Here is a 25,951-nt window from a genome sequence, read left to right on the forward strand (position 1 = left end):
GATCTGAGGAGACAGATGAAGCAGGGGAGGGCGGGGAGTGTTTTTTACTACCCCGCCGCCCAAAAGCCACCTCCACCAAGGACACAAAGGACTCCAGGGCTGCCGTCAGTGCATTAATGGCTGGTTGGGCCCTGGAAAGCCCTGCATGCTCTGAGAGGGGGTCAGGTGGGGAAATGTGCTCCAAAGACTCCATGAGGAATAAGGGTACCCCACAAAAGTGCAAATAAAACACTGCTAAGGGACACCCCCCACTGCTCTAGTAACACCACCCAGTCACCAGCAACAGAGCACCCCATGATCCTGCAGCAGAGAGAGGGAGAAGACCTCACTAGACTCACCACCCTACCAGGCAGTTACCGACAGCACCAGGATCAAAGCACTCCACGTGAGACGTCCAGGAAGGGAAAGGCCCAGGAGTCAGCACCAGGGGCTCCCACAGCTAAAATTGCCGCCCAGAAGTAATGGCCGTATTTTATTTTTATGCTGGACCAACGCTAAATGGCTGTCACGTCTACTCGAACATGGCCGCCAGCCTATACAGCATATAGCTTATGTTGTAATATCAACCTAGGAAGAGGTGATCGCCTTAAGACTAAAGGAGTCTTTTGGATAGATGTACCCCTGAGCATCAACCTAGGAGGAGGCGGTCGCTATAAAGATAAAGGATTTCTACAAGCACTGTAAGTCCCAGAGGCCTGAGTGCTTCTGGTAAGTGGCCACGACCTACTGGGTGGAGGATCAGATATTTTGACATGTCACTGAACCTCACCAAGGGAAGAAGGACAGCACAAGTTTTGATGTCACCCCACTGACAGATTATGGACACTATTTGCCTATTTATTTATTTTCTCTAATCAACTTAATATTTTGTATTTGTATGTGCATTTTTCTTAATGCTGCACTGAGCAATTTTATGTCACAGTACCATTTTTTTTTTTTTTTTTGTATACCCAATGCACATACTTCACATATAGTACCATTACTAATTTGTCATCGGCTAAAAGGTGTACGTTGGACACCATTTATACTTTGATAGTTTACACATTGCACTATTTTTATCAGCGTGTATTGTCATAACAGCATGTTTAGTTATTAATACTGGTCATCATTTCATATATTTATTTCTGATCTTTGCTCATTTCACCTGGACCCATTTATTGTCTCACCTCACATTGGGTGGAATTTTGCTGTAGTAATTGCGATTTGTGCGTATCTTATTATTTTGTTCTGCATTTGTTTGGTACTCTTATATGCTCATGATATAGTAGCAGTGCCTCACTACACCTTCCTTACTCCTGACTAGGCAGAAGAAAACTGAGTACCTATTGCAGATAGGGGGAGTATACCCCCTGGGACTGCCCATAAGCGTAGTCAAGTTATTTTTCTGCCTAGTGTCCCACTCCTGTAGGGGGGCAGTATAACCCAATGGTCAAGAAGATCAGGAGCTGTGTCCGTCAATGGACGAAAGAGAAATATATTTTTTAAGTAGAGGCCCTCGAGAATAAAATGGTAGGTGTTTTTTTTTTTTTTCTCATGTCACACGATATTTGCGTAGCGTTTTTTTTTTTTTTAATGCAATTTTATGGGGAAAAAATACACTGTAATGAATTTTAATGTGCAAAAACACAAAAAAATAGTCAAATGTTTGGTAAAATATAAAGGATGATGTTACACAGACGAAATAGATGCCAAACATGTCACTCTTTAAAGTTACGTACGCTTGTGGAACGGCACCAAACTACGGTACCTAAAAGTCTCCATAGGCGATGCTTTAAAAGCCTTTACAGGTTACCAATTTAGAGTTACAGAGGAGTTTAGAGTTTTTTTTTTTTTTTTTTTTTTTTTTTAATATGTTTTTTTATTGAGTTTTATACAGATTATACAAGCATGAAAAAAAAGAAAAGAAAAAGGGGGGTCTCCCCAGATTATATACAGTTAGGCAGTCCCTGCTCGTCATAACTAGAACCAATGCAGAAAACATACGGTTTAATATACCTACAAAAATCAATATTTCTGGGATTGTTAAGCATTTTAGTCCATTTGTTTAAGCGGGGCTCTCCACTAAAGAGAGGAGAGAAAGAAAAGAGAGGAGAAAGATGGAAAAAAGAAAACTGGGGAGGGAAAAAAAAAAAAAAAAAAAAAAAAAAAAAAAAAAAAAGGAAGGGGGTCCCTTGGTGTTTCACCAGTCTTGACGTTCTAACCTAGAGAGGCCTCAGCCATATATGAAGCGTATATGTTAGTGTGGGTAAATGTTAACCAACATGACCAAATCTTACGTGCCAGAGATGCCTGACCACGAAGATCCAATGTCATGTCTTCCAGGTAGTAAGTACGGTCGACTGCCCGCAACCATTGAGGTATCGAGGGGACTGTAGACTGTTTCCAATATTTTGGGATTAATGCTTTGGCTGCATTTAAAAGGTGAGGGGTAATAGACTTTTGATACTGGGCCGGAGGAAGTTTAGTGTCATGGAATAAGACAGACAACGGATCCCTAGCAATAGGTAAACCCTGAATCTCTTCAATTAAAGATAGTACGCTAGTCCAAAAGGGTCGGATTGCTGGGCAGAACCACCATATATGTGCGTGCGTAGCTCTAAGCCCACAGCCTCTCCAACAGGCAGCCGAGAGAGATGGTGTCATCCTCTGTAGCTTAACGGGGGAGTAGTGCCATCTAGTGAGAAACTTATAATTGGCTTCTGCTGTCCGCGCCGATGTTCCTGAACTATGAGACAATTGAAGAATAACCTCCTCCTGTGTCGGCGAAAAAGTACATTTAAAATCTAGTTGCCACTGTTTCAAAAAATGTGGGGTGGAGTTGGGGCTTAGTGCGTCCAATGCCTTATAAAACTTTGATAATAAACCTTTACCTGATTCAGGGCGTGCTAGGATTTGTTCAATCGGGTTCAGGGAGTGTATGTTGCGTAAGGGGTAAGGCAGTTTTTTTACAAATTGCTGGAGTTGGTGGTATTTCCAACAATCCATAAATGTCTTTGGTGAGGCCTGGCATATTTTAGAGAATGGAAGTATTCCTTCCGTCCCCGTTATATGATGCAGCAGCGTAGCATTGGCCTGTGGTAGCCACTGGGAGAAACAGTGATCTTTATAACCAGGCGGGAAAAGGCTATGGCCTAAAATCGGCATAAGCGGTGAGTTGTATGGAATTTTATGGAGCCTATGAAGCCGATCCCAGACGCGGAAAACCGAACTGGTTAAAGGCGAAATAGTGTCAGCAAGATTTCTAGTCTCCGGCGGTATCCAAAGTTGAGTATATAATGATGTATTTGCCAGCTTCTGCTCCAGCTGTACCCAGAGCTTTTCCTCTGTATGAAATTTCCAATCGGCTATCCGAACCAGGGAGATGGCATTCAGATATCTCCCGAAGTCCGGCACCGCCAACCCCCCCCGGCTTTTGCCCCGCGAAAGTAGCGAGAGCGCAAGCCGAGGCTGTGAGCGGCGCCAAACATATGCTCTAACCAAAGAATTTAAGGTCCTCACCAAATTGACGGGTATGTTAAACGGAAGCATTTGAAACATGAAGAGCACCCTGGGCAGCACATTCATCTTGACAACATTCACCCTCCCCATCCAAGAGGTGGCTAAATGATGCCAATTCGCAAAGTTAGCTCTAATTGTGTTAAGTAAAGGAATATAATTTGCTCGTGCTAGATCCTCCACCTGGGCAGTAATATGTACCCCTAAGTATTTAAAAGAATAAGGTTGCCATATAAAGGGAAATGCTGGGCTGATATCATGTGCCATTGCCGGGGCAATTGTAACGTTTAAGAGTTTAGAGTTAAAGAGGAGGCCTGCCGCTAGAATTTTTACTCTTGCTCTGACGTTTGTGGCAATACCCCACAAGTGGTGTGATTGCCTTTTACATATGTGTGCGGAACCCACGAACGCATGCTTTGTAAGTGAGCATGGGGGGTGGAACGCTTTAAAAAAAAAATATATATATATATATATTATTTATTTTCTTTTTTTTTTTTAACACTAGATCTTTAATTTTTATTTTATCAACGTTATTGCTATTACAAGGGATGAACAACATCCCTTGTGATAGCATGGGCCATGACAGGTCCTCTATTTGGAGAGTTCTGGGGTCTATTAGACCCCAGATCTCTCCACTGGCCTCCAAAGCATCAGTTTGAATAGAGATTGGTTTGATCTGATGCTTTCACAAGCTGGTAATGGCTTGTTTACATGAGACCAAACCGGAAGTGACTAAATCCTTGTCGCTTCAGGTTTCTGATGTCACACAGTGAAGGGAACATCAGTTCCTCTCGCTGTGTCCCTGAAACGGGATGCTGCTGATCGCAGCCTTACTGTGCTCCAAATCGGAAGGGAGAGCCCAGTAAAGGTGGCGGCAGGGGGTCTACCCCCTCCCATTGCCTGCAAAAGTAATCCAGCATCTCCACAGTCGCCAGAATTACTTTTACTAGAAAGAGAATCGCTGGGGGTAAAGAAGCTGCAGTCATGATCCTGGTATAACCACTTCAACCTTAGGCCGGTCTAAGGACAGGAAGTGATTAAAAGAGGAAGTAAACCCTCTAAAAAAAAAACCTGACAAAGGCATAATGAGCTAGTATGCATCGCATACTAGCTCATTATGAAGTACTTACCTAAAAACGAACCCCACGCAGTGCCGACAGAACGGCCGACATGTTCGACCGTCCTGCTTCCTGGATCGCTTCCTCCGGCTATCTGATTTGCCGGAGGCGCGATTACATCACTCCCGCGCATGTGTGCGGGAGCCGCCGCTCACAGCACAGGGCTCTGAAGGAACGGCATGGGTGGCCATTCATTCAGAGCGCATGCGCCGATGACGTCATCAGCTGCATGCACTGTAAATATCTCCTAAACGGTGCAAGTTTAGGAGATATTTATAGCACATATAGGCTTACCTATAGGCAAAAGTCTTTAAAGTGGGTTTACAACCACTTTAAGCCAGGAAGAAGAGTGCTGAAGTCCATAATAACCAACCAATTAAATCAAAGCGCATATATAAGTAGCCCTAAGATCTCCTATTGTTAAGGTCTACTATTGTGAATGACCAACCTATTAATCAAACTGAATAATTTCTGTAAGGCTGCTCCCATACAACCCCAAACGAAAAATGAGGGCAGGAGCAAAATCCAGTAGACAGCAGGTGTTGTGCCCTTACTACTATCTTTTCTAAATCAAAGAGCAAACTTAGAGAGGATGCCTTGCCAAAAAAGTAGTTATGTAATATACGTCACCCTGTTACCTTGTATTGATCGTGATCACGAGTTTAAAAATGTTACCTGATGAGCAAGATGTCCCCCAATGAGTGCTACAGCAGCATAATAGGGAAATGTCTGGTCACAGCTGAGTCCTGTCAGCGTAAGTCCTCCAAGCATCGCCGCACTAAATCCGCTTAGCCACGGCTTCGTCTGTTCATTGAATCGCAATGCTGTTGATTTGACCCCAACAACCACATCATCTTTTTTATCCTAAAAGTAAAACACAGTTGGGTTGTATTTTAATGTATAGCATACTATAAACTCAATAGATATATTGCAGCTTGCCAGTGCTTGGATGTGGTGGCAGAATTAATTTATTTTCTCAGGGTTTTATTCCTTCATGTTCACCTGGCTGTTCATACCACTTCCTGTCATAGGGTGACAACGCTCACTAAGTCCTGGTTCACACTACCGCGACTTGTCAGGCGAAGTCGCGGTCCATTCAGTGCTATGGGAACCGTTCTAATAGGAGCGACTCAAGTCGCTCCGACTTCGAAAATAGTTCCTGCACTACTTTTGACCGAAGTCGGAGCGACTTGCATTGAATTCCATTATGTGAAGTCCGTGCAAGTCGCGCCAAAGTCGTGGTGCACGGCAACTTCACTAGTCGCCCCCGAAGTCAGATCGCCACAGTGTGAACCGACACTAACTGTACTGTGTCTATGAAGGAGCAGTGTTGTTACCCCAGGAAAGAATTACAAACACCTTTCCTCCTTTCTATCATCTCGATAATATTGGGGGAGGTGCTGTAGTTCACAGAGAGCTGGGAACAATGATGACTGATAATAATTGGCAGAGAATACAGGCAGCAATCATCTGGCAGGATGAACATGTATGTTTGCAATTATCACAAGAAGTATATTGTAGTTTACCAGTTATTTGATGTGGTTATTTTTTCATCTTGAAGTTCGCAAATTCAGAAAATACCTGTTGATCCTGCCAGAAATGCAGCATCCTTGTTACTTCCTTTGAACTGAACTGAAAGCATCCTTACTATTCTTCTGTATTAATTATTAATCCTCCCATGTAATAGATATCAATAAAGGCAGACATCTTTAACCACTTCAGCTCCAGGTTTTACCCCCTAATGACCAGGCCATTTTTTTGTGATTCTGCACTGCGTTACTTTAACTGACAATTGCGTGGTCGTGCGACGCTGTACCTAAATAAAATTGATGTCCTTTTTTCCCCACAAATAGAGCTTTCTTTTGGTGGTGTTTGATCTCCTCTGCGGTTTTTAGATTTTGCGCTATAAACATAAAAATGAAGACCATTCAGAAAAAAAAAAAAAAATATATTTTTTACTTTGTGCTATAAAACATTCCCAGTAAAAAAAATTTAAAAAAATCAAATTTTTTTAACAGTTTAGGCCAATTTGTATTCTGCTACATATTTTTGGAATAAAAAAAAATCCCAAAAAGCGTATTTTAATTGGTTTGCGCAAAAGTTATAGCGTTTACAAACAATGGGATAGATTTTTGGACTTTTTATTAATTTTTTTTTGTTTTTTTTAGTAATGGCGGCGATCAGCGATTTTTAATGGGACTGCGACATTGTGGCGGACAAAATCTGACACTAAGTGACACTTTTTGGGGACCAGTAACATTAATACAGTAATCAGTGCTAAATAATATGCACTGTTACTGTATAAATGACACTGGCAGGGAAGAGGTTAATACTGGGAGTGATCAAGGGGTTAAATGTAAGCCTAAATGTGCTTTCTAACTGCGAGGGGGTAGTTGAGGGCTCTGTGACAGGCACACAAAGATCAGTGTTTCAGCTTAGCTGAAACAAACAATCTCACTGTGCCTGTGTGACAGGAGAGCCGCCTGCTTTGTTTACATAGGCAGACGGCTCTCCTGTCAGTTTCACTGAGGATCGCGGGAGGCCGGCGGCGATTGAGCCTGCTCCTCCCGCGCTCTGGCTTCCGCTGTGTCTAATCACAGCAGGAGCGCGCCGCTGAGACCACGTGCACGTAGATCTACGTGATTATGTGCAGCCGAGCCGCCCTGCCGCAGTAAATCTGCGTGGGGCGGTCGGCAAGTGGTTAAAGGAGTTGTAAAGACAGAAGGTTTTTTATCTTCATGCATTCCATGCTTGAAGATAAAAAGCCCTCTGTGTGCAGCAGCTCTCTCACACTTACCTGAGGTCCCCCTCTGTCTCTCAGCCGTCCGAGATTCTCTCTCCTTTGACTGCCGCTTCTGTCACTCAAAGTCAGCTAGCCAATCGGGGGAGAAAGGGGCGGGGCCGGGTTGGGGAGCAGTGACTCGGCTCGGGTGCCCCCATAGCAAGCTGCTTGCTGTGGGGGCACTGAACTGGATCGAGGGGCCAGGTTCCATTGCTAGTAATGGGGTGCAACTTGTCATGCGATTTTGTACTGTCAAATCGCATGGCAAGTTGCACCGGTTTTGAATGGGGGCCTAAACAAAAAGTGTGTTTCTGGCAGGATCATCTTGTAAAAAAAAATTAAGGGGGAAAAAAGCCTGAAAAAAGAGAACTATTGCAGGCACTTCATTTAAAAACTGCAACATATGGCTTTTTTGTTTTTAAGTTTAGCTACACTTTAGGGCCTCGTTTACATGGGGTATATTAAAGTGTATGCCCGTGGGGGCTGTGTCAACCTGCATGGAGATGCGCAGGTGTTCCATGCATTCTGATACAGTAAGGCCCATCAATCTGAATTGGAACACAGCGGCTGCACGGACACAGACCCTACACCCAATCTGACACACATGCAGGTGCACGGCCCCTGAATACTCACTGTCTGCATCCCCATGGATGTCAGAATGGGAGCAGTCTCTGTGTCTGTGCAGCTGCTGCATCCTAATTGACATAAATGGGATAGCTTGCATGGAATACATGTGCATCCCTGTGCAGGCAAACTCAGCCCTCCACGGGCATACGCTTTAGTACGCCTCATATGAACAAGGCCTAAGTCATTTTAGTCTTTTAAATATGCAACTGAAATTGTTCTGTTACATTTGCTTAAGTAAGCAAACAAATACCCCTTGATCCTGTCAGAAATTCAGCACTCTGCAGTCTTATCTCAAGGAGTGTAATCGGCCCTCGCAGCTCTTCCTTTGGACTGCAGAACACCTCCTACATATGTTGTGGAGGCAATGGGTATTCTGAAGTTCCTCAAAAGACAACTTGGCAGGGCTGACACCATACCTCAAGACTTCAGTGCAGAAAGGCGCTGTGTTGTCAGCCCACCCCAGCAAATTGGGAACTGAGTGCATTTTAGCTACACTCAATGGAGTAGTTTTCTGTACTTTGCCAGATCTATAAAGGGATAAAACATGGAGAAATGTGCATGTGTTGTAGAGATGTACTTCATATGCCCAGACATGCCCATTAGGGCTGTATTTTTACAGCGACAAACACAGGATTTACCTGGTGTGCATATATGGTATCGTAAACCAGCGTCCACATTATTCCAGAAACATACAAGGGAAGACACACTGACCAGTCGCATGAACCTTTAATAGCAGACCAGCCTAACAAGGCTCCCCAGTTAAATGCCAGCCCTGCGTAGAAAGGTAAAGAGATTAAAGCATTCATGCCCATGCAAACAAAAAGTCATCTTGTAAAAATGTAGTACAGGGAAAGTGAGTATAGACCATGTTCATTCTTGTTTTTTTCCTTCAATAAGGCTTTAGGGCCCCTCTGCCCCCCTTCACATGACCCTCACCCTCCACTGTAGTGTCCTCTGCCCCCCTTCACATCATCCCCTCACAGTAATGAACTCTGCCTCCCCCCCCCCCCCCCGGGAGTGTCCTCTGCGCCTCCCCTCCCTCACAGTAGTGTCCTCTACCCATTTCACATCACTCACCCCCCCCCCCCCACACACACACAGTGTCTGGCCACAGCACAGTATTGGATGGAGAGCGGGAGCTGCTGGAGTTAACATTTCATATCAACAAGCTGGCGATTAGTTGCTAGGCTTGTCCGGCATCCTAGCAACCAATCCCCAGCTGGTTAACTTGAAAGTAAAATCTGGAGGCTCCCACTCCTGCCCTCCATCCAGTACTGTGCAGCCTCCTGCTCTCCACTCTGCAATGAAGATGAAAGTAGTGGAGGCTAGTGGAAGGACCAGCAAAAATGTAAAAAAAAAAACACACACATGCCTATTTTCAGCCCACTCCAGTATGGTCACGGGATCCTGTGTCAGCAAGCGGTGGCTGCAGGGAAGAGGGAGGGAGGGCTCCACAACAGCTGGGAATTCTGGGAGTGGTGATGTAACCCATAGGATCCCATGTCCCAGCATTTGGATCCCATGTCCCAGCATTTGGCTCCCATGTCCCAGCATTTGGCTCCCATGTCCCAGCATTTGGATCCCATGTCCCAGCATTTGGCAGTGTTCCCTCCTCTCCCCTGCAAGCATCGCTGGCTAACAGGAAAGATGACTTGACTGGAGTTGCCTGGAAATAAGTAAGATTATACATCTTTCTTACACAGGGTAGTCAGCATAGGTGTTGGGGGGGAGGGGAAACTTTTTTAAGACTAGTTAGGTTTAGGCTGGAATTCTACTATAAACCAACTGGGTATTTATACTGCTTTGTGGCTCGCAGTAAATAAACACTGCATCATTACCACTCCTGATATTTCTATATTTTCATACTTCCTTCCAGGTTGTCAGCCAGAGCTAATCCATAGTATTTAGGGTTGTCATATCTGTGATATTTGTAGGGTTACCTAATACAAGCTGTGGCCAGTAGGTGATCCTCTTCATCAGTGGATAGGTAACTACCAGCAACAAGGAAGACGCTCCCAGAGCAATGCTAAAAACGTTAGAAAGAAATATTTACATGTAAATCTTTAGGAAACGTCATTTAGTTTGCTATGAGTATTATAAACAACATTCATTCTTACTAACATTATTTTCACTTTTTTATCCTTTGCTGTATCTCAGTGCTGCTCATCTCTTGCAGTCACTTTGAGGGAGATGTGCAAAAACTGGTGCACACTGAATCAGGTGCAGCTGTGCACAGTAACCAATCAGGCCTAGGTTTTAGCGTAGGTTCACACTGAGGGCGGGTTTGAAATTGACGATCTTAAACAGGCATTTTCAGTCTGATTTGGGGGGCGATTTGACAGGCATCTGTGCGGGTTCCTGCACAGATGTCTATTGAAATCACCCTCCGAAGTCGCCAAAAGTAGTGCAGATGCCGCACCGATTCAGGCAGTGCCATTGCCGTCAATAAGCTCCAATTTGACATGTCAAATCTCATGTCGAATCAGCCTAATGTGAAGGTGGGTTTATTGTCAAAACTTAATTGAATTGAATAACTAATTGAACAAGTAGACTTTAAAAGCTGATTGGCTACTAAGCACAGCTGCACCAGATTCTGTGTGCACCAGTTTTAGTAAATCCCCCCCTTTCTGTCTACACACACTCCAGCAATGAGTGCATAGCATTTCTCAGGTTTGGTTTTCTGATGGTGACAACAGTGAATCACGCCTGCGTAATGTGTGTTGAAAGAACCATTTGTAGAATATCAGAAGTCTATGTGACAGGTTAAAATATACATTTATTTTTTCTTTTTAAAAAGTGAACTTATCCTTTAACCACTTAAGCCCCAGAGGATTTGGCTGCTAAACGACCAGGGGGTATTTTGCGATTCGGCACTGCGTGACTTTAACGGACAATTGCGCGGTCGTGCGACGCTGTACCTAAACGAATTTGGCGTCCTTTTTTTCCCCACAAACAGAGCTTTCTTTTGGTGGTATTTGATCACTTGTGCGATTTTTTGATCACGCGCTATAAACAAAAAAAGAGCGTCAATTTTGCAAAAATAACAATATTTTTCACATTTTTTTATATGAAATTCCCCAAAAAAAAAAATGTAAAAATCAAAATTTTTTAACATTTTCGGCCAATTTGTTTTATGCTACCTATGTTTGGTAAAAAAAAAAAAAAAAAAAAAAAAAAAAAAAAAAAAAAAAAAAAAAAAAATCGCAAAAAGTGTATTTTTATTGGTTTGCGCAAAAGTTATCGCGTTTACTAACAAAGGGAAAGATTTCTGTCATTTTTGTTTTTTTTTTTTTTTAACGCGTAATGGCGGCGATCTGCGATTTTTTTGCGGTACTGCGACATTGGGGCGGACAGATCGGACCCTTGACTGACATTTTTGGGGTTACCAGTGACATTTCTACAGTAATCAGTGCTATACATATGCACTGTTACTGTAAAAATACACTGGTAGTGAAGGGGTTAACTTTATTTGGGAGGGAGGGGCTGTGTGTGTCCCTAGGGGCGTGCTTTCTACTGTGATTGGCTGTGGCTTGAGCTGTAAGGACACTGATCAACGGATCTACATACTAGATCCGTGTGATCAGTGTCTTTACACCGAGGAGAATGACAGGCAGCTTGTTTACACAAGCTGCCTGACTTTCTCCCTCTCCCCCGCCGATCGCAGAGTGGCCGGCGGACATCGGGTCCGCCGGTCACACGCGCAGGGGGGTCCGTGACCGCGCGGGAGCGCGCCGCTGGCGGCGCGCGCTCGCTCCCCAGACCCTCCCAGGCTAGTGACGTACCGCTACGTCACTCTGCCTGTGAGGGGCTGACCGCCGCAGTATATAGTCGTGAGGCGGTCGGCAAGCGGTTAAAATGTTATTGTAATGTCAAAGTTCATTTTTAATATATTTAAATCTGCAAGTTACATTATCCTTGTTGCCCTAGAACACAAAAGCCCTGAAAAACCCTCTGTCCCTTTCTCCCAGTTGTGATCCTTCATTTTTTTTTTTTGCAGGTAATAAAAATGTGCTTTTTCCAGAGCCTGTAAAGCATTGCACCAGTGATCAGCAGATCAATGGTGCCATGCAGGTCTCCTGCAGATCTGTCAGTGTATCTGTGTGCCCTTACATCCCATACAGGCAAGCAGATACACTGACAGAAAGAATCAATGAACTACCACTCCACAGCACCATGGAAGTTTATTGAGGACTACAAGTCGATGGCCACAAAGGATGTTGGGGCTTGTAGTTCAGTCACACAAAGAAAACTGTGTGAATGAATGACGCGATCTTGAGGGTGGAGCCCTGCACGGCTGTGCTGATTTTAAAAAGTGACAGCTAGTACAGGGAACTTCTCAGGGAACAGCTAGTATGGGCGAGGAGGGGATTACCCTGTGATTCTGCCATGGAGGCCCTTGTTGCCCTAATAACGGGTGGAACATGTAATATGTTCCCAAAGGTGAATGTATCCTTTAAAGCCTAATGGCGCTTTTCCACTGCATGGAACCGTACCGGTTCGGCACGCTTTTGTGCTTTTCCACTGCTGGTACCGCATGGTATAGGGTCGGAACGGTTCGGTACGGTACGGTATAGGTTTGCTTTTCCACTGCATGGAACCGAACGGTACGGTACGGTACGGCTCTGAAAAAACAGTACCTACTCGATTGTGGTTCCAACAGGTACCAAACTGGTACCATATCCCACAATCCTTTGCATGCAGTCACTACTAGCCACTGATTGGTCAGAGAATCCCACCCACCCCGTTGTTATCCCACCCACTTAACTTTAGTACTACTTTAGTGGAAAAGCAAACCTATACCGTACCGTACCGAACCGTTCCGACACTATACCATGCGGTACCAGCAGTGGAAAAGCAAACCGGGCCAAGCAGGGCCGAGTAGAGCCGACCCGGTACGAGCCGGTACTTGCAGTGGAAAAGTGCCATAACTGACCTGAATTAAGTCAGTTAGGTGCATCTAAACAAAAGATGTCCAAAGTCTTACAGTTTGCTTTAAAAGGCAGCCACAACCCGAGCAGAAAAACCTGTCACCTGCCAGAACACTTCAGAGAAGCAATTTGGCTGTGTTAAAGTGGAATCAAGTAATTTTCTTTCCTTCGACCAATGGCTGAAGGCAAAAAAAATTGCATTATCTATGGCCTGCCTAGGAGATCTACCAGGACATATAATTCCACATTCAGAATGTACAACCAGCCATTTTAAAGCATATTATAAAAAAAGGTCAACCCACCTATAATTATTTAGGAACAAAAGTACACACAAAGCCATGCTAAGCTGACCACCGAGGAAAACCAAGGACTGGAACTGGGAGATGTCACCAGCTGCAATGGGACGACTTGCCGTTCTCTCCACCTTTAGAGAAAAAACAAATCAGATTTGGAGGTCGTCATAAACAATGCTGAAGCTGTAAACTGTCCTGAACTATGAAATATCTTAGCACTGGAGGAACTTAAGAGTATGAAAAACCAAACATTCTTATTTAGCTTTAGAATGCGTAGAGGGAGGTTAGGATCTCTCAGGCTCGGTTCATAATGGGGCGATTTGTCAGACGACTTAGTCACCTGACAAGTCGTGCTCAATTCAGTGCAATGGAATAGTTCTAATCAGAGCGACTCAAGTCACTCCGACTTAGAAAAAGGTTCCTACACTACTTGGGGGCGACTTCGGAGAGGCTTGCATTGACTTCTATTAAAGAAGTTGTTTGCAAGCCGCACTGTACGGGGCAGATTCTAAGTCGGGTCCCTTTGAAGCCACCCCAGTGTGACTCATCCCACTCCACTGCTTAATAAGAACAGAGTCTGTCAAAAACACATAGCATTTAACAATGGCTTAAAGTAGAACAAAACTTTTCTTTTTTTTTTTCCATTTTGGATAAAGGAGGGTTATAACCTCTGTCAGTATTGCTATCAGTGTCCCATTGTTAGATTTTCCTTCACGTCATGTCCCATAGCTACAACAGGAAGTGAGAGGAAATCCCTCCAACGTGAGGGTATCCCTGGTTGTCACCAGAACTAGTGTCCCCATTGGAAGATTTCCCCTTTATTCCTGTTCTGGTGACAACCCAAAATTTGGGATTGTTTTCTATGATAACAGTAAACAGGACAAACAGAGAGGGTGCATCTCCTGAACATGGGCACAAACAAAAATAAAAATAGAATCCCTCTCCACTCGGTTTTGTCTTTAGTTATACTGTAATAAGTTAACAATTCACCATTGTCTCTGGTAGGGAAAATGACAGGGAACCCAAAATTATTAGAGTCACAGGAACAGGAGGAGAAAGGTATCCCTATTGGAAGATTTCCTATTTTAGTGACAACTGTAAGAGTAGATTTTTCCTTGCTCTATACTTGAGGTCTCCAAACTGTGGCCCTTTGCTTGTCTTTATCCAGCCCTTGGAGTACTAGCAGTCCCACTGATATGTGGCACTATTCCTCCTACTGACACCAGCAATGAGGTACTATAGTTTCCATTGACCCCCAACGATGGGGCACTATTCCTTCCACTGACACCAATGATGGAGCACTATTCCGCTCACTGACACCAAAGATGGGGCACTATTCCTCTCACTGACACCAATGGTTGGGCATTGTTCCTTCCACTGACACCAACGTTGGAGCACTATTCCTCCCAATGACACCAATGGCTGGGTCACCATTCCTCCCACTGGCACCAATGGTTTGGCACTGTTCCTTCCACTGGCACAAACGATGGGGCACTGTTCCTTCCATTCACACCAATGGCTGGGCACTGTTCCTTCCACTGACACCAATGATGGGGCACTGTTCCCCCACTGACACCAATGGCTAGACACTGTTCCTTCCACTGACACCAATGGCTAGGCACTGTTCCTTCCACTGACACCAATGGCTAGGCACTGTTCCTTCCACTGACACCAATGGCTGGGCACTGTTCTTTCCACGGACACCAATGGCTGGGCACTGTTCCTTCCACGCACACCAATGGCTGGGCACTGTTCCTTTCACGGACACCAATGGCTGGGCACTGTTCCTTCCACGGACACCAATGGCTAGGTACTGTTCCTTCCACTGACACCAATGGCTGGGCACTGTTCCTTCCACTGACACCAATGGCTGGGCACTGTTCCTTCCACTGGCACAAACGATGGGGCACTGTTCCTTCCATTCACACCAATGGCTGGGCACTGTTCCTTCCACTGACACCAATGATGGGGCACTGTTCCCCCACTGACACCAATGGCTAGACACTGTTCCCCCACTGACACCAATGGCTAGACACTGTTCCTTCCACTGACACCAATGGCTAGGCACTGTTCCTTCCACTGACACCAATGGCTGGGCACTGTTCCTTCCACGGACACCAATGGCTGGGCACTGTTCCTTCCACTGACACCAATGGCTGGGCACTGTTCCTTCCACTGACACCAATGGCTGGGCACTGTTCCTTCAACTGACACCAATGGCTGGGCACTGTTCCTTCAACTGACACCAATGGCTGGGCACTGTTCCTTCAACTGACACCAATGGCTGGGCACTGTTCCTTCCACTGACACCAATGGCTGGGCACTGTTCCTTCCACTGACACCAATGGCTGGGCACTGTTCCTTACACTGACACCAATGGCTGGGCACTGTTCCTTACACTGACACCAATGGCTGGGCACTGTTCCTTACACTGACACCAATGGCTGGGCACTGTTCCTTCCACTGACACCAATGGCTGGGCACTGTTCCTTCCATTGGCATCAACGAAAGGGCACCATTCCTCCTACTGACCACAGGTGCTATGTAATCTTTTTAATCTGACGGACCACCGAGCCTGGGACATTGGTTATTCCCAGCATTATTTATGCTGGGGCATTTTCTACTCCCACTTGCCACTGCCTGTCCCCCCTCAGTCTAAAAGATAATATACTGGCCCTTTTGTATGGAGACCCCTTCTCTATACCAAGCTAAATCTTTCTGGCTTTACATACAAATCTGCCAATCTAGCTTCTGTTCAAAATGTTCCCATAAACTCTACCCTGAGTTCTATCAGATAGAACATGCATGCAGATTTGTGAAGTTCTTTTCCCCAGCCCACAGCCACCATGTTTTTTGTATTTCCCTGACAGAGAGATATATGGAAAGCACCCAACTTTGCACTGATATTCCATAGACCACGCTCTAGTCAGGACTTTAAAAGAGTAATTCCACTTTTGTTGAAAAAAAAAAAAAAAACACAACATTCCCCTATGGGTGATCTACATTGGAGGGACTACTTTTCTGCAGGTTCCGACCTTTTGTTATTCTGAAGAAATAGCTGTTTGTTTCTCTGTGTCCATGTTCAAAGTGAATGTGAATGGGAGTGACTTTATAATTATAAAAATCAGCTCCTGCACCTGCAGGGCTCTACCGAGGAAAGTTTCAGGGTCTGCATCCCTTTAGACATGCTTTCCTTTTGCGAATATCTCACCAAAAATGACATTTTTGTTGCAGTGGATGCCCAAAATCTGACTTGCATCTTATTGCAGATTTCTGGGAAAATCAGGGAGCCAATCACATAAGTAGGAAATGATATTTCACACTGTTAGTGTACAGTCTTGGCACAGTTCTGTGCCAGGACAAAACACCCCCTATGTGCATGTGCAGGAGTTACATCATCCAGACCCTGGCAATCAAAAACCCAAAGATTTAGAACCCAGTAGATGACTGTAAAAAGATGGAAGCACCTGACAATGGAAGTAAGCGCTTGGAAAAATTGGATTTTTGACCTACCAAAAATCCATTTCTCTGATGTTCATTGATGGACACAGCTCCTTATCTTTTTGACCATTAGGTTTTTACTGCCCCCTACAGGAGTAGGACACAAGGCAGGAAAAATCTTGACTATGCCTATGGGGGCAGTCCCAGGGGGTATACTCTCACTCTCAGCTATAGGCACTCAGTTTTGTTACAAGCAGTGTCCAAAGAAAGCCAACTCCACAGAGGGGTGGGCGCTGTGTCCGACAATGAACATCAGAGAAATTGATTTTACGCTAAGTCAAAAAATTATATATTCTCTTTCATTCATTTACGGACACAGCTCCTTAATTTCTTGACCATTGGGACATCCCAAAGCAGTGTCAAACATGAGGGGTGGGAACAACAAGAAAAAATTCCTAAGGCTAAACCGTAGCCAACCAGGTAACATGGAGCTCAGTTATAAACAACTGAAGCTCACCTGAAAAAAAAAAATACATCCTCAAAGAGGATCAGGTCCTCTAAACAGCAGCCTGCATCCCTTAGAGCCAAAAGAAGCATCCGCAGATGCCAACACATCCATCTTATAAAACTTTGTAAAAGTGTGCACAGAAGACCAGGTGGCCGATTTGCAAACCTGCAGCACTGACGCCTGATGACGGAAGGTTCAGGAGGCACTGAGCGCCCTAGTAGAGTGTCTCTCAACAGGGAAAGGAGGAACCTGACCCCTAATGGAATAGGCCTGATAACCATCTGTCTGATTCATCTGGAAATGGTTGCAGCATTCCGAGGTCCATCCGTGAGTACAAATAGTGAGTCTGACTTCCGAAAAGACTCTGTAGCTGCCAGGTACACCCTGATTGCCCGAACCACATCCAGGGAATGCAAGGCAATTTCATTAGGATGTTTAGGCCTGGGACATAGGAAAGGCAACACAATGTCTTCATTCAAATGGAAATCAGAGACGATCTTGGAAGGAACGACGGACAGGGACAAAGAACCACCAAGTAAGGTGAACGAAAAGACAACGCCGCAGCTCCGACACCCTGCACACTGCAGTAATAGCCACCAAAAAGGCCACCTTCTGGGACAAAATAAGCAGGGGAACCTCTCGAATATTTTTAAAGGGAGGTTTCTGGAGAACCAAACTGAGGTCCCACGGCAGCAATGGAGACCGCACTGGAGGAGCCAAGTGTCGAACTCCCTGGATAAAGATAAGCAACACAGAATGTGTGGCCAATGGACATTGAAAGAAAACCGCCAAGGTTGAAACCTGGCCCCTAAAAGTACCCAAGGCCAGGCACTGCTCAACACCTTTTTGGAGGAAAAGGGGGAACCCCAAAAGACTCACACCACTCAATGTACGTCTTCCAAGCACGATGGTAGATCTTCCTAAAAGGTAGATTTTCTAGCCTATAACAGTGCAGGAATCACAGATTTGGACAAACCTCTATCGTTCAGCACCTGGCTTTCAACAGCCAAGCCTTTAACCACTTAACGCAAACCGACATAGCACTACGTCGGCTGACTTTAAGTAGTTGTACCGGGGTGATGCCTCTTAGCTATCCTTCATGCAGAGGAAGCCATGTCCGCAGGTCTGGAAAAGCCCACTCATGGCTTGCCAGACCAAGTCCTCTTGGAACCTCCAGTGGAGGCCCTGAAGGGGTTTGATCTCTTGACTTGAGACCCTGAGGGACGAAAAGGCCTCTTAGGAGCCGAGAAGAAGAATGGCCCACGTCTCCTTGCCCTTGGTAGCCTTAATGATGTCATCCAAGGAAGCTCCAAATAGGTGATCCCCTACAAGGGGGAGACCAGATAAAGCCTTCTTAGAAGCCTGGGCCACAGACCAGCATTTCAGCCAGATAATACGCCGAAGGACCACTGCTGATACAGATAGCCTAGAAGCAAAAGGAGCCGCATCCAAAGAGGCATTACAGATAAACTGCAGCCCCTGGACTAACTGATTCGCCAGCTCCACAACGGCAGGGGGAAGTTGTTTCCCCTCCAGGTCCCGGCGTAAAAGTTTAGCCCACTCTGTCAGAATTTGCAACACCAAGCAATAGTAAATACTGGCCTAAGTGCCGAACCAGCCACAGTGGCAGGCCAGAGCCTCTGCCCTCCTATCAGCCAGATCTTTAAAGTTTGGGGACTCCTCAACTGGAATTAAAGTAGCTTTATTTAACCGGTGAGTCCACTAGAGGTGGGATCATCCATTTTTTAAGCAGGAAATTCTCATCATAAGGATACCACATAGCAAAACGCTTAGAGGGTGTGTTTTGGACAACCCCACTGTTTTGTGACAATGTTGTCAAAGTAAGCAGAAAAAGGGGAATGCCCACGCCGCTTTGGAGGGCCTGTGGGTGCCAAAGGGGACCAGCTCCTCCAGCGCAGCATCAGCCACATCATCCATTTTAAAAGTTTCACGCACTGACATCCACTAGCATCCACTAGCGCCTTTTTATGCGCGCTAGAGAAATCATCCTCACTATCTGAACACTCAGGGTGCATGGACACAGACCCAGTAGGGTGACTCGTGTCCGCCGCGGCCGAAACAGATTCAGGATCTGATGAGACAGATAATGCGGGGGACTCTATATACTAAGCTCACCCGGAAAACATAACAATCAGGGGAGGGCCACCGACTGCGATCCCACACAGGAGACGCCGACAAAGGGCCCACAATGGGCCACCTACTGGACCCTGCAAAAAAACAAGGGGGTCGCCCTGCGAGACCCTCCATAGAGATCCACATAATAGGAAATAGCCCCCTAAAAAGGGGGCCGCCCGCTGTGACGCAGACACACAGGCAGGGTACCCTGATGGTCCCACAGCGCTAAAAAGGGGCAGGTGCCCTACAAAATAATGGCAGCATGGCTGCCATCAAAAAATAAACAGCCCCCACAGCATCACCCGGAGGCACCAAGCTGGCCACATGGCCTAGTAGGCCGCAAGACGCAGCCTAAATCTTTTCCACTATTGACTTGCATGTCTCCAGAAGCAGTTTTTTTTTTTATTATTATATATTTTTTATTATATTATCTTTATGTTCCTTAGAACATATTACACACAACTTTAATAATCAAATCACATTCTATAAAAACTTTTTACATAGATCCTCTGATAACCCTTACCCTCAAGTCCCCCCCCCCCCCCCTACAAAAAAACAATCAAATCATATCCCTTCCTATAGCCCAGCATACACAGGCCAAATGACAGACGACATCGGCCAATTCAAATAAAAACCTGATGATATTCGGCCTGTGTTTATAGCAGCTGGTCCGACAGAAGCCGGTTATTTGACCAGCTTCTGTCAGACAAAAATGATGGAAAACCAGCAGCCGACCAGTTCCGGATCAGCTCTCTCAGCCAGCTACATGCGTGAAGTGTCATAATATCATTGCGCTAGGCCACTCTCAAATTTCATATGCCCAACATATGTATACGCTCCCAACCTGTGTGTCTATATGTAGCCATGCTCCATAGACTTACACAGCGGGACTTAGCCCCGCCCCCCACTTCCTCTTTAATGCATTTAATTGACAACAGCAAGAGCTAATGGCTCCTGCTGCTTCTCAAATGCTGTGTGAAGAGGAAGTAAGGGGAGAAAAGATGTCGCTGTGCACAGCGCTAAACAATTCTCCCCTCTCTTAGGCCCCATTCACACCTCAGCGTTTTGTAGCTTCAAGGAGAAAAAAAATCAATTATTCTCTATGGAGATGGTTCACATCTCCACTCAGTTGCCTGAAACTAAACGCTTGGAGCTCAAAAAAGTTCTGAAACTTTTTTTGTAGCTCAAATCGGGTAGATTTGAGCATTTCTGGTGTTTTTATTCACATAAAAATGAATGGAAACGCGACACCTGCGCGCTTTCGCACAATTTTGTACTCAAATGAAAAAAATAAAATAGCAATAATATATGAATAAATACATGTAAACTAAATATACAAATAACTAAAAATCATCAGAAATAAATACAAATAATTAATATGTAATATTACATAAATGATAATTAACCCCTAAACCTAAAACATATTAAATAACCTTTTATACATAATAATAATAATCACCCAAACCTGAACAAAAAAAAACAATTTATTAATTATAATCTGTTTATTTTTTGTGTTAGGGTTTGGATGTTTAGTTATTTATTATCATTTTATTTTTGTAAGGATTAGGGGTTAATTATTTATTTACTTTTAGGCTGCATTCACATGTCAGCTTATAATCGCGGGCAGAACCGCCGTGGTTCCGCCCGCCATTCGGAGATTTATTGCAAATCGCGGGACGCCTAGCGTTGCCCGTTGATTTGCAATAGCCCCCCAAACGCCGAGCGATGTTGCCGCGATTTACGCCCGCCGAATCGCGGCAACATCGCGCAAACAAAATCGCGGGACGCAATACGCTCCAAAGAAGCTCTTGTACTTTTTTGGAGCGTATTGCGTCCCGCGATTTTGTTTGCGCAATGTTGCCGCGATTCGGCGGGCGTAAATCGCAGCAACATCGCTCGGCGTTTGGGGGGCTATTGCAAATCAACGGGCAACGCTAGGCGTCCCGCGATTTGCAATAAATCTCCGAATCGCGGGCGGAACCGCGGCGGTTCTGCCCGCGATTATAAGCTGACATGTGAATGCAGCCTTAGTGCCGGGTCACACTTGTGCGATGCAGGAAGGCTGCGAATTCGCAGCCTGTTCCCGCATCGCAAACGCACATCTGGCAGTTCACACTGCCATATGCGATACGCTGGGGGTGTCAATGAAATGTTAACGACACCCCCAGTTTGATCGCATATCGCAGTGCGATCTGACAGTTCGCACAGGATTGGATCGCACAAGTGTGAACCACTGTGCGATCCGATCCTGATGCGGCTGAAAAAAATGCCTTATGTGCGACTTTTGTGTGGGTGCAGTGCGAATTTAGCCATACAAAGTGTATGGCTGAATTCGCACCGCACATCCGATCGCATGTAATGAAGGAGCAGTGCGCTCCGATATTACATGTAATCGCCGCACATGCTATAGTGACAACCGGCACTTACTAAGTATTCAAGTATTGAATTTATTATTTATAATTAATTTTATATTTTATTATTTTTACTGTTATTATTAGTAGTAGTAGTAACACCCGAAGGCCCCTTTCACACAATGGATGAAGTATTCATCAGTTTTTTTTGTCTGTTTTGCGTCCGTTTTTTTACATCCACTACCAATGCAAAAACTGATGAAAAAATGGACCGTTCGTCAGTTTACATCCGTTTTTCGTCCGATCCATTTTTTTTTAACGGAAGAAAAATAGGACTTTCATCAGTTCAAAAAAACGGATATTAACGGAAACGTTTGAAAACGGATGTAAATGAATGATCATCCGTTTTTCCATAGGAATGCATTGATGTCCGTTTTTCATCTGCCAACGGATGGATGAAAAATGGACAAACGGTCCGTATGTGTGAAAGGGGCCCAACGGTAAAAACAAAACAAACAAAAAAAAAAACAAAACTGAATAATATAAATGAATAATATTAATAATAAAATAAGGTAAAAGCTAAAAAAGCTGAAATACCTAGCAACAAACGATGCAACAGATGATAGGTTTCTCTACTGGATAATAAAAAAAATGGCAAAGCTCAAAGACGCTGCAAAAAATGTGCAAGTCGTGCATAAAAACGCGCCAAAAATCGCACAAAAAACACAGGAAAAAACGCTCAGGTGTAAATGCAGTCTAAGACCCCTTTCACACATACGGTCCGTTCAGTTCATCAGTTCAGTCACGTCAAAATGTATCAGTTTTCCATCCGTTTTTCGTCAGTTGTTATCTGTTTTTCATCCGTTGTTATCTGTTTTTCATCCGTTGTCATCCATTTTTACATAGAGATACATTGATGTCCGTTTTTCATCCATCCGTTGACGGATGGATGAAAAACGGACAAACAGACAGCATGTGTGAAAGGGGCCTGCCTCTACAGACAGGGGAAGGAGGACACAGGGAAATTAAAAACGTTTTTTACCTTAAGGCCCCTTTCACACACTCCGTCCATCTAACTGAGTCCGTTTTTCTCAGCGGGGGATTGATCCGCCGATCCCCCGCTGAGCAGGAGGATGACAGCTGTGTGTGCGGAGACTCAGCTGTCAGTTCCCCATGCATCTCTATGGGGGAAATCGGATGGGAACGGACCGTCAGTCCGTTCTCATCCGATCCGATCCGCTGGACGGATGGAAAATAGGGTTACAATCCGTCCAGATTTGACGGATCGGATGTCAGTGGACATGTCTCCGCTGACATCCGATGCCCCACAGGGATGCATGGGGGGACCGTTCAGATCCGCCAAAAAAACGGACAGGCGGATCTGAACGGTCCACCTGTGTGAAAGAGCCCTAATGCAAACAATGCAATAAGGTAAAAAAAAAAACTTTAGGTTTAGTAACACTTTAAAAGAAATTTCCATCATTTTGGCATCAATTGAGGTCATTTAAGGCAGTTCTGATACAAACAAAAGCCTGTGTCAACCCCGTATGACAGTTATTATACAATAGATCAGGTGCGGGCAACCTCAGCATTCCAAATCCCATCAAACCTCAAACTACAAATCCCACCATGCCTCTGTCTCAAGGGATTTTTAGATGGACCACAGCTGGAGTGCCAAGGTTGCCAACACTTACTACAGATTAGTTATACATTTATTAAAAGGCCAATCCACCCAAATTTGACATTTTTGGTAGAGATACACTTTACATTTATATCTAGACAACCCTTTATATGTCTATTTATGGCATACCTTTCTGTCAAAATCTCTGTCCCACATGTCATTAATAGTGCACCCAGCACCACGCATCAATAACGCTCCTGTGCCAAACAACGCCAGCATAGAGAGGTCAGGCAGGCTACCCGGGTCTGCTGCCAGGGCAATGCTCCAGGTGCACGGTAAGTACAGCAACCAAGTTCCTATAAATCCAATAAAAGAATAGAAGTTAAAACTGGACACTGCTTAAAAATCAGTCACTTCTAGAAATGGCTGCTGCTCCTCTTGACACAGATTGCGAAGAATCCTCTGTTGAAGAAATGTAACAATAGTAACAAAAGACAGGGGGTGCCACCATCTAAGTGTAGAAATGTATTAAAACATCAAGAGTTTAACATAACATGCACTCACTTGGTAAACATAGTATATGGGTGCATCAATAGTATCTCTTGACAACTGCAGAGTTCATCAGGGAAGCTTGCCAGCCTGAAAAGATCCTGGAAACTAGCTGTAGACAATGCAGATTTGGGAAGGAAAGACTTACCAGGCAATGCAGGGGTTGCAGGAAGTGACTGGATCTGTCAGACGCTGTGAACCGGCACGGTACGCACTGCAGGCTGAAACTGGAAGTGATGTGACATTGGGGAGGTGCAGGATCCAGACAGTGTCAAGTTAATGGATGTGGTAACGCGTTTCAGGGCTCCGCCTCTATAGCAAATTGTTGCACTTAGACGGTGGCGCCCCCTGTCATGTTACACCTGTACTGTACATTGGTAATGGCACATCCAAGTCTTTACAAGTATAGAGGGACCGATGTGTGGCCCTGAACAGAGACAGTTTGGGATTTATTTACTAAAGCTGGAGAGTTCAAATTCAGGCTCACTTTTGCATAGAAACCAATCAGCTTCTAACCTCAGCTTGTTCAATTAAGCTTTGGCAAACAAAACCTGGAAGCTGATTGGTTTCTATGCAGAAGTGAACCTGATTTTGTAGTGTGTTCTGGGCAGTCTTCCTACCACCTGAGTCACGGGGCGATTCCTATTCTGGCAAGCTTCTCATTATCAGCTTCCTTTTGGTATAAGACTCTTGCTCCACCCAGTGGCCAGCTGTTGTCAGTTACCTGATCCTATGACCCATAAATACCCTCTTCCACTTCCTGCTGGTGCCTTAGTATAGGTTTTGCTTCCTGTTTGTTTGCTATGTATTGGCTATTCTCCTTGCTGACCTTGGCTTACCTTGACCTCTCTTCGGATCACCCCCTTGGACTGTACCAGCTCTGGCTATCGAACTCGACTCGCTCTTGACCTCTCTTCGGATCACCCCCCTTGGACTGTATCAGCTCTGGCTATCGATCTCGGTTCGCTCTTGACCTCTCTTCTGATCACCCCCTTGGACTGTGCCAGCTCTGGCTATCGATCTCGGTTCGCTCTTGACCTCTCTTCGGATCACCCCCTTGGACTGTGCCAGCTCTGGCTATCGAACTCGACTCGCTCTTGACCTGTCTTCGGATCACCCCCCTTGGACTGTGCCTGCTCTGGCTATCGAACTCGGCTTGCTCGGGAATGAGCCCTATGACTTTGTACACCTTTTGCTTTTTTGCACTTTAACAGATTCAAACTGTTCAGTTGGGTGACACCCATCAAGGTTTTAAATGCATTTTTCTCATCTGCAGTCCTATTCCCACTTTGTAGAGGACCTGTGCTAAGCAAGATATGCTGGCTGTCTCTGCTGACCAACTTCTAAAAATAAATAAATAAATCAGTTGCCTGTCTGTCTCTGTCTCCATATTCTCTGAACTATCATGCAGTCGGTGTCAGAAGGACTCCTGATCTGTTCCAGGTCTGCATAGCACAGGCCATAGAATTAAAAGAAAAGCCAGGGAACAAGCTTTTTCATAACAAAATCTTAGCCATGTAAAAAAGTGGTTGAAAAGAAGGGGAAATTCCAAACACTTCGCCCAGCGCTTATTGTTGTAAGGGGTATGGCATACAGTTAGATATTAAAATCATGCGTAAATTTCATAAAATTTCCTGATAGCAGCTACTGTAATGTTAAAACAGTCCATAAAACAATGTAATAAATACTAAAATTGAAAGATGTTCAGCATTGATTACACTCAATATGTATTGCCATATTGGGAATCAACCAGTCCTCATCAAAGGATAAAAACTATATTGTAAAAGATGCAGTCCTCATAAAAGAGTAAAATCCACACTCAATACAGTCTTTTTGTTAGAAAAAACACATAAAAACCCATAAACATTATTTTGGTACTCCCAGTGCTCAGTATTCAGTGTTCTGATCCGGCGTAATCCTTCACCACGCCAAAAAGTGATCCCCTTAGGAATGGACACTCACCAGAGTTACAATGATCATGTGCCTATAAGCATTGGTTGCTTGCACCCTTTGGGAGTCTGGACCTCCTCTGCTGACACCTGGACGGCCACTGTGTTTAGATATCCCTCAGAGACCAAACGGTACCAAAAACAAATGGAATG

At 44.8% G+C, this 25,951-nt stretch overlaps 1 protein-coding gene across 3 annotated transcripts in view; it reads right to left on the reverse strand.

The window, feature by feature from the left end:
• The window catches only part of COQ2 (coenzyme Q2, polyprenyltransferase), a 50,126-nt gene that overhangs the window by 1,804 nt on the left and 22,371 nt on the right, over positions 1-25,951 (reverse strand). For all 3 annotated transcript variants that reach the window (XM_082247818.1, XM_082247817.1, XM_082247816.1), the window contains exons 3-7: positions 23,490-23,656; positions 13,253-13,374; positions 9,963-10,048; positions 8,661-8,794; positions 5,289-5,477 (exon numbers count right to left, since the gene is read on the reverse strand). In XM_082247818.1, coding sequence (XP_082103944.1) covers positions 5,289-5,477; positions 8,661-8,794; positions 9,963-10,048; positions 13,253-13,374; positions 23,490-23,656 — 698 coding nt within the window. The remainder of the gene's footprint in view (positions 1-5,288; positions 5,478-8,660; positions 8,795-9,962; positions 10,049-13,252; positions 13,375-23,489; positions 23,657-25,951) is intronic.

Source organism: Pelophylax lessonae (genome assembly GCF_965119305.1).
Source record: "Pelophylax lessonae genome assembly, chromosome: 2".
NCBI classification, from domain to species: Eukaryota; Metazoa; Chordata; class Amphibia; order Anura; family Ranidae; genus Pelophylax; species Pelophylax lessonae.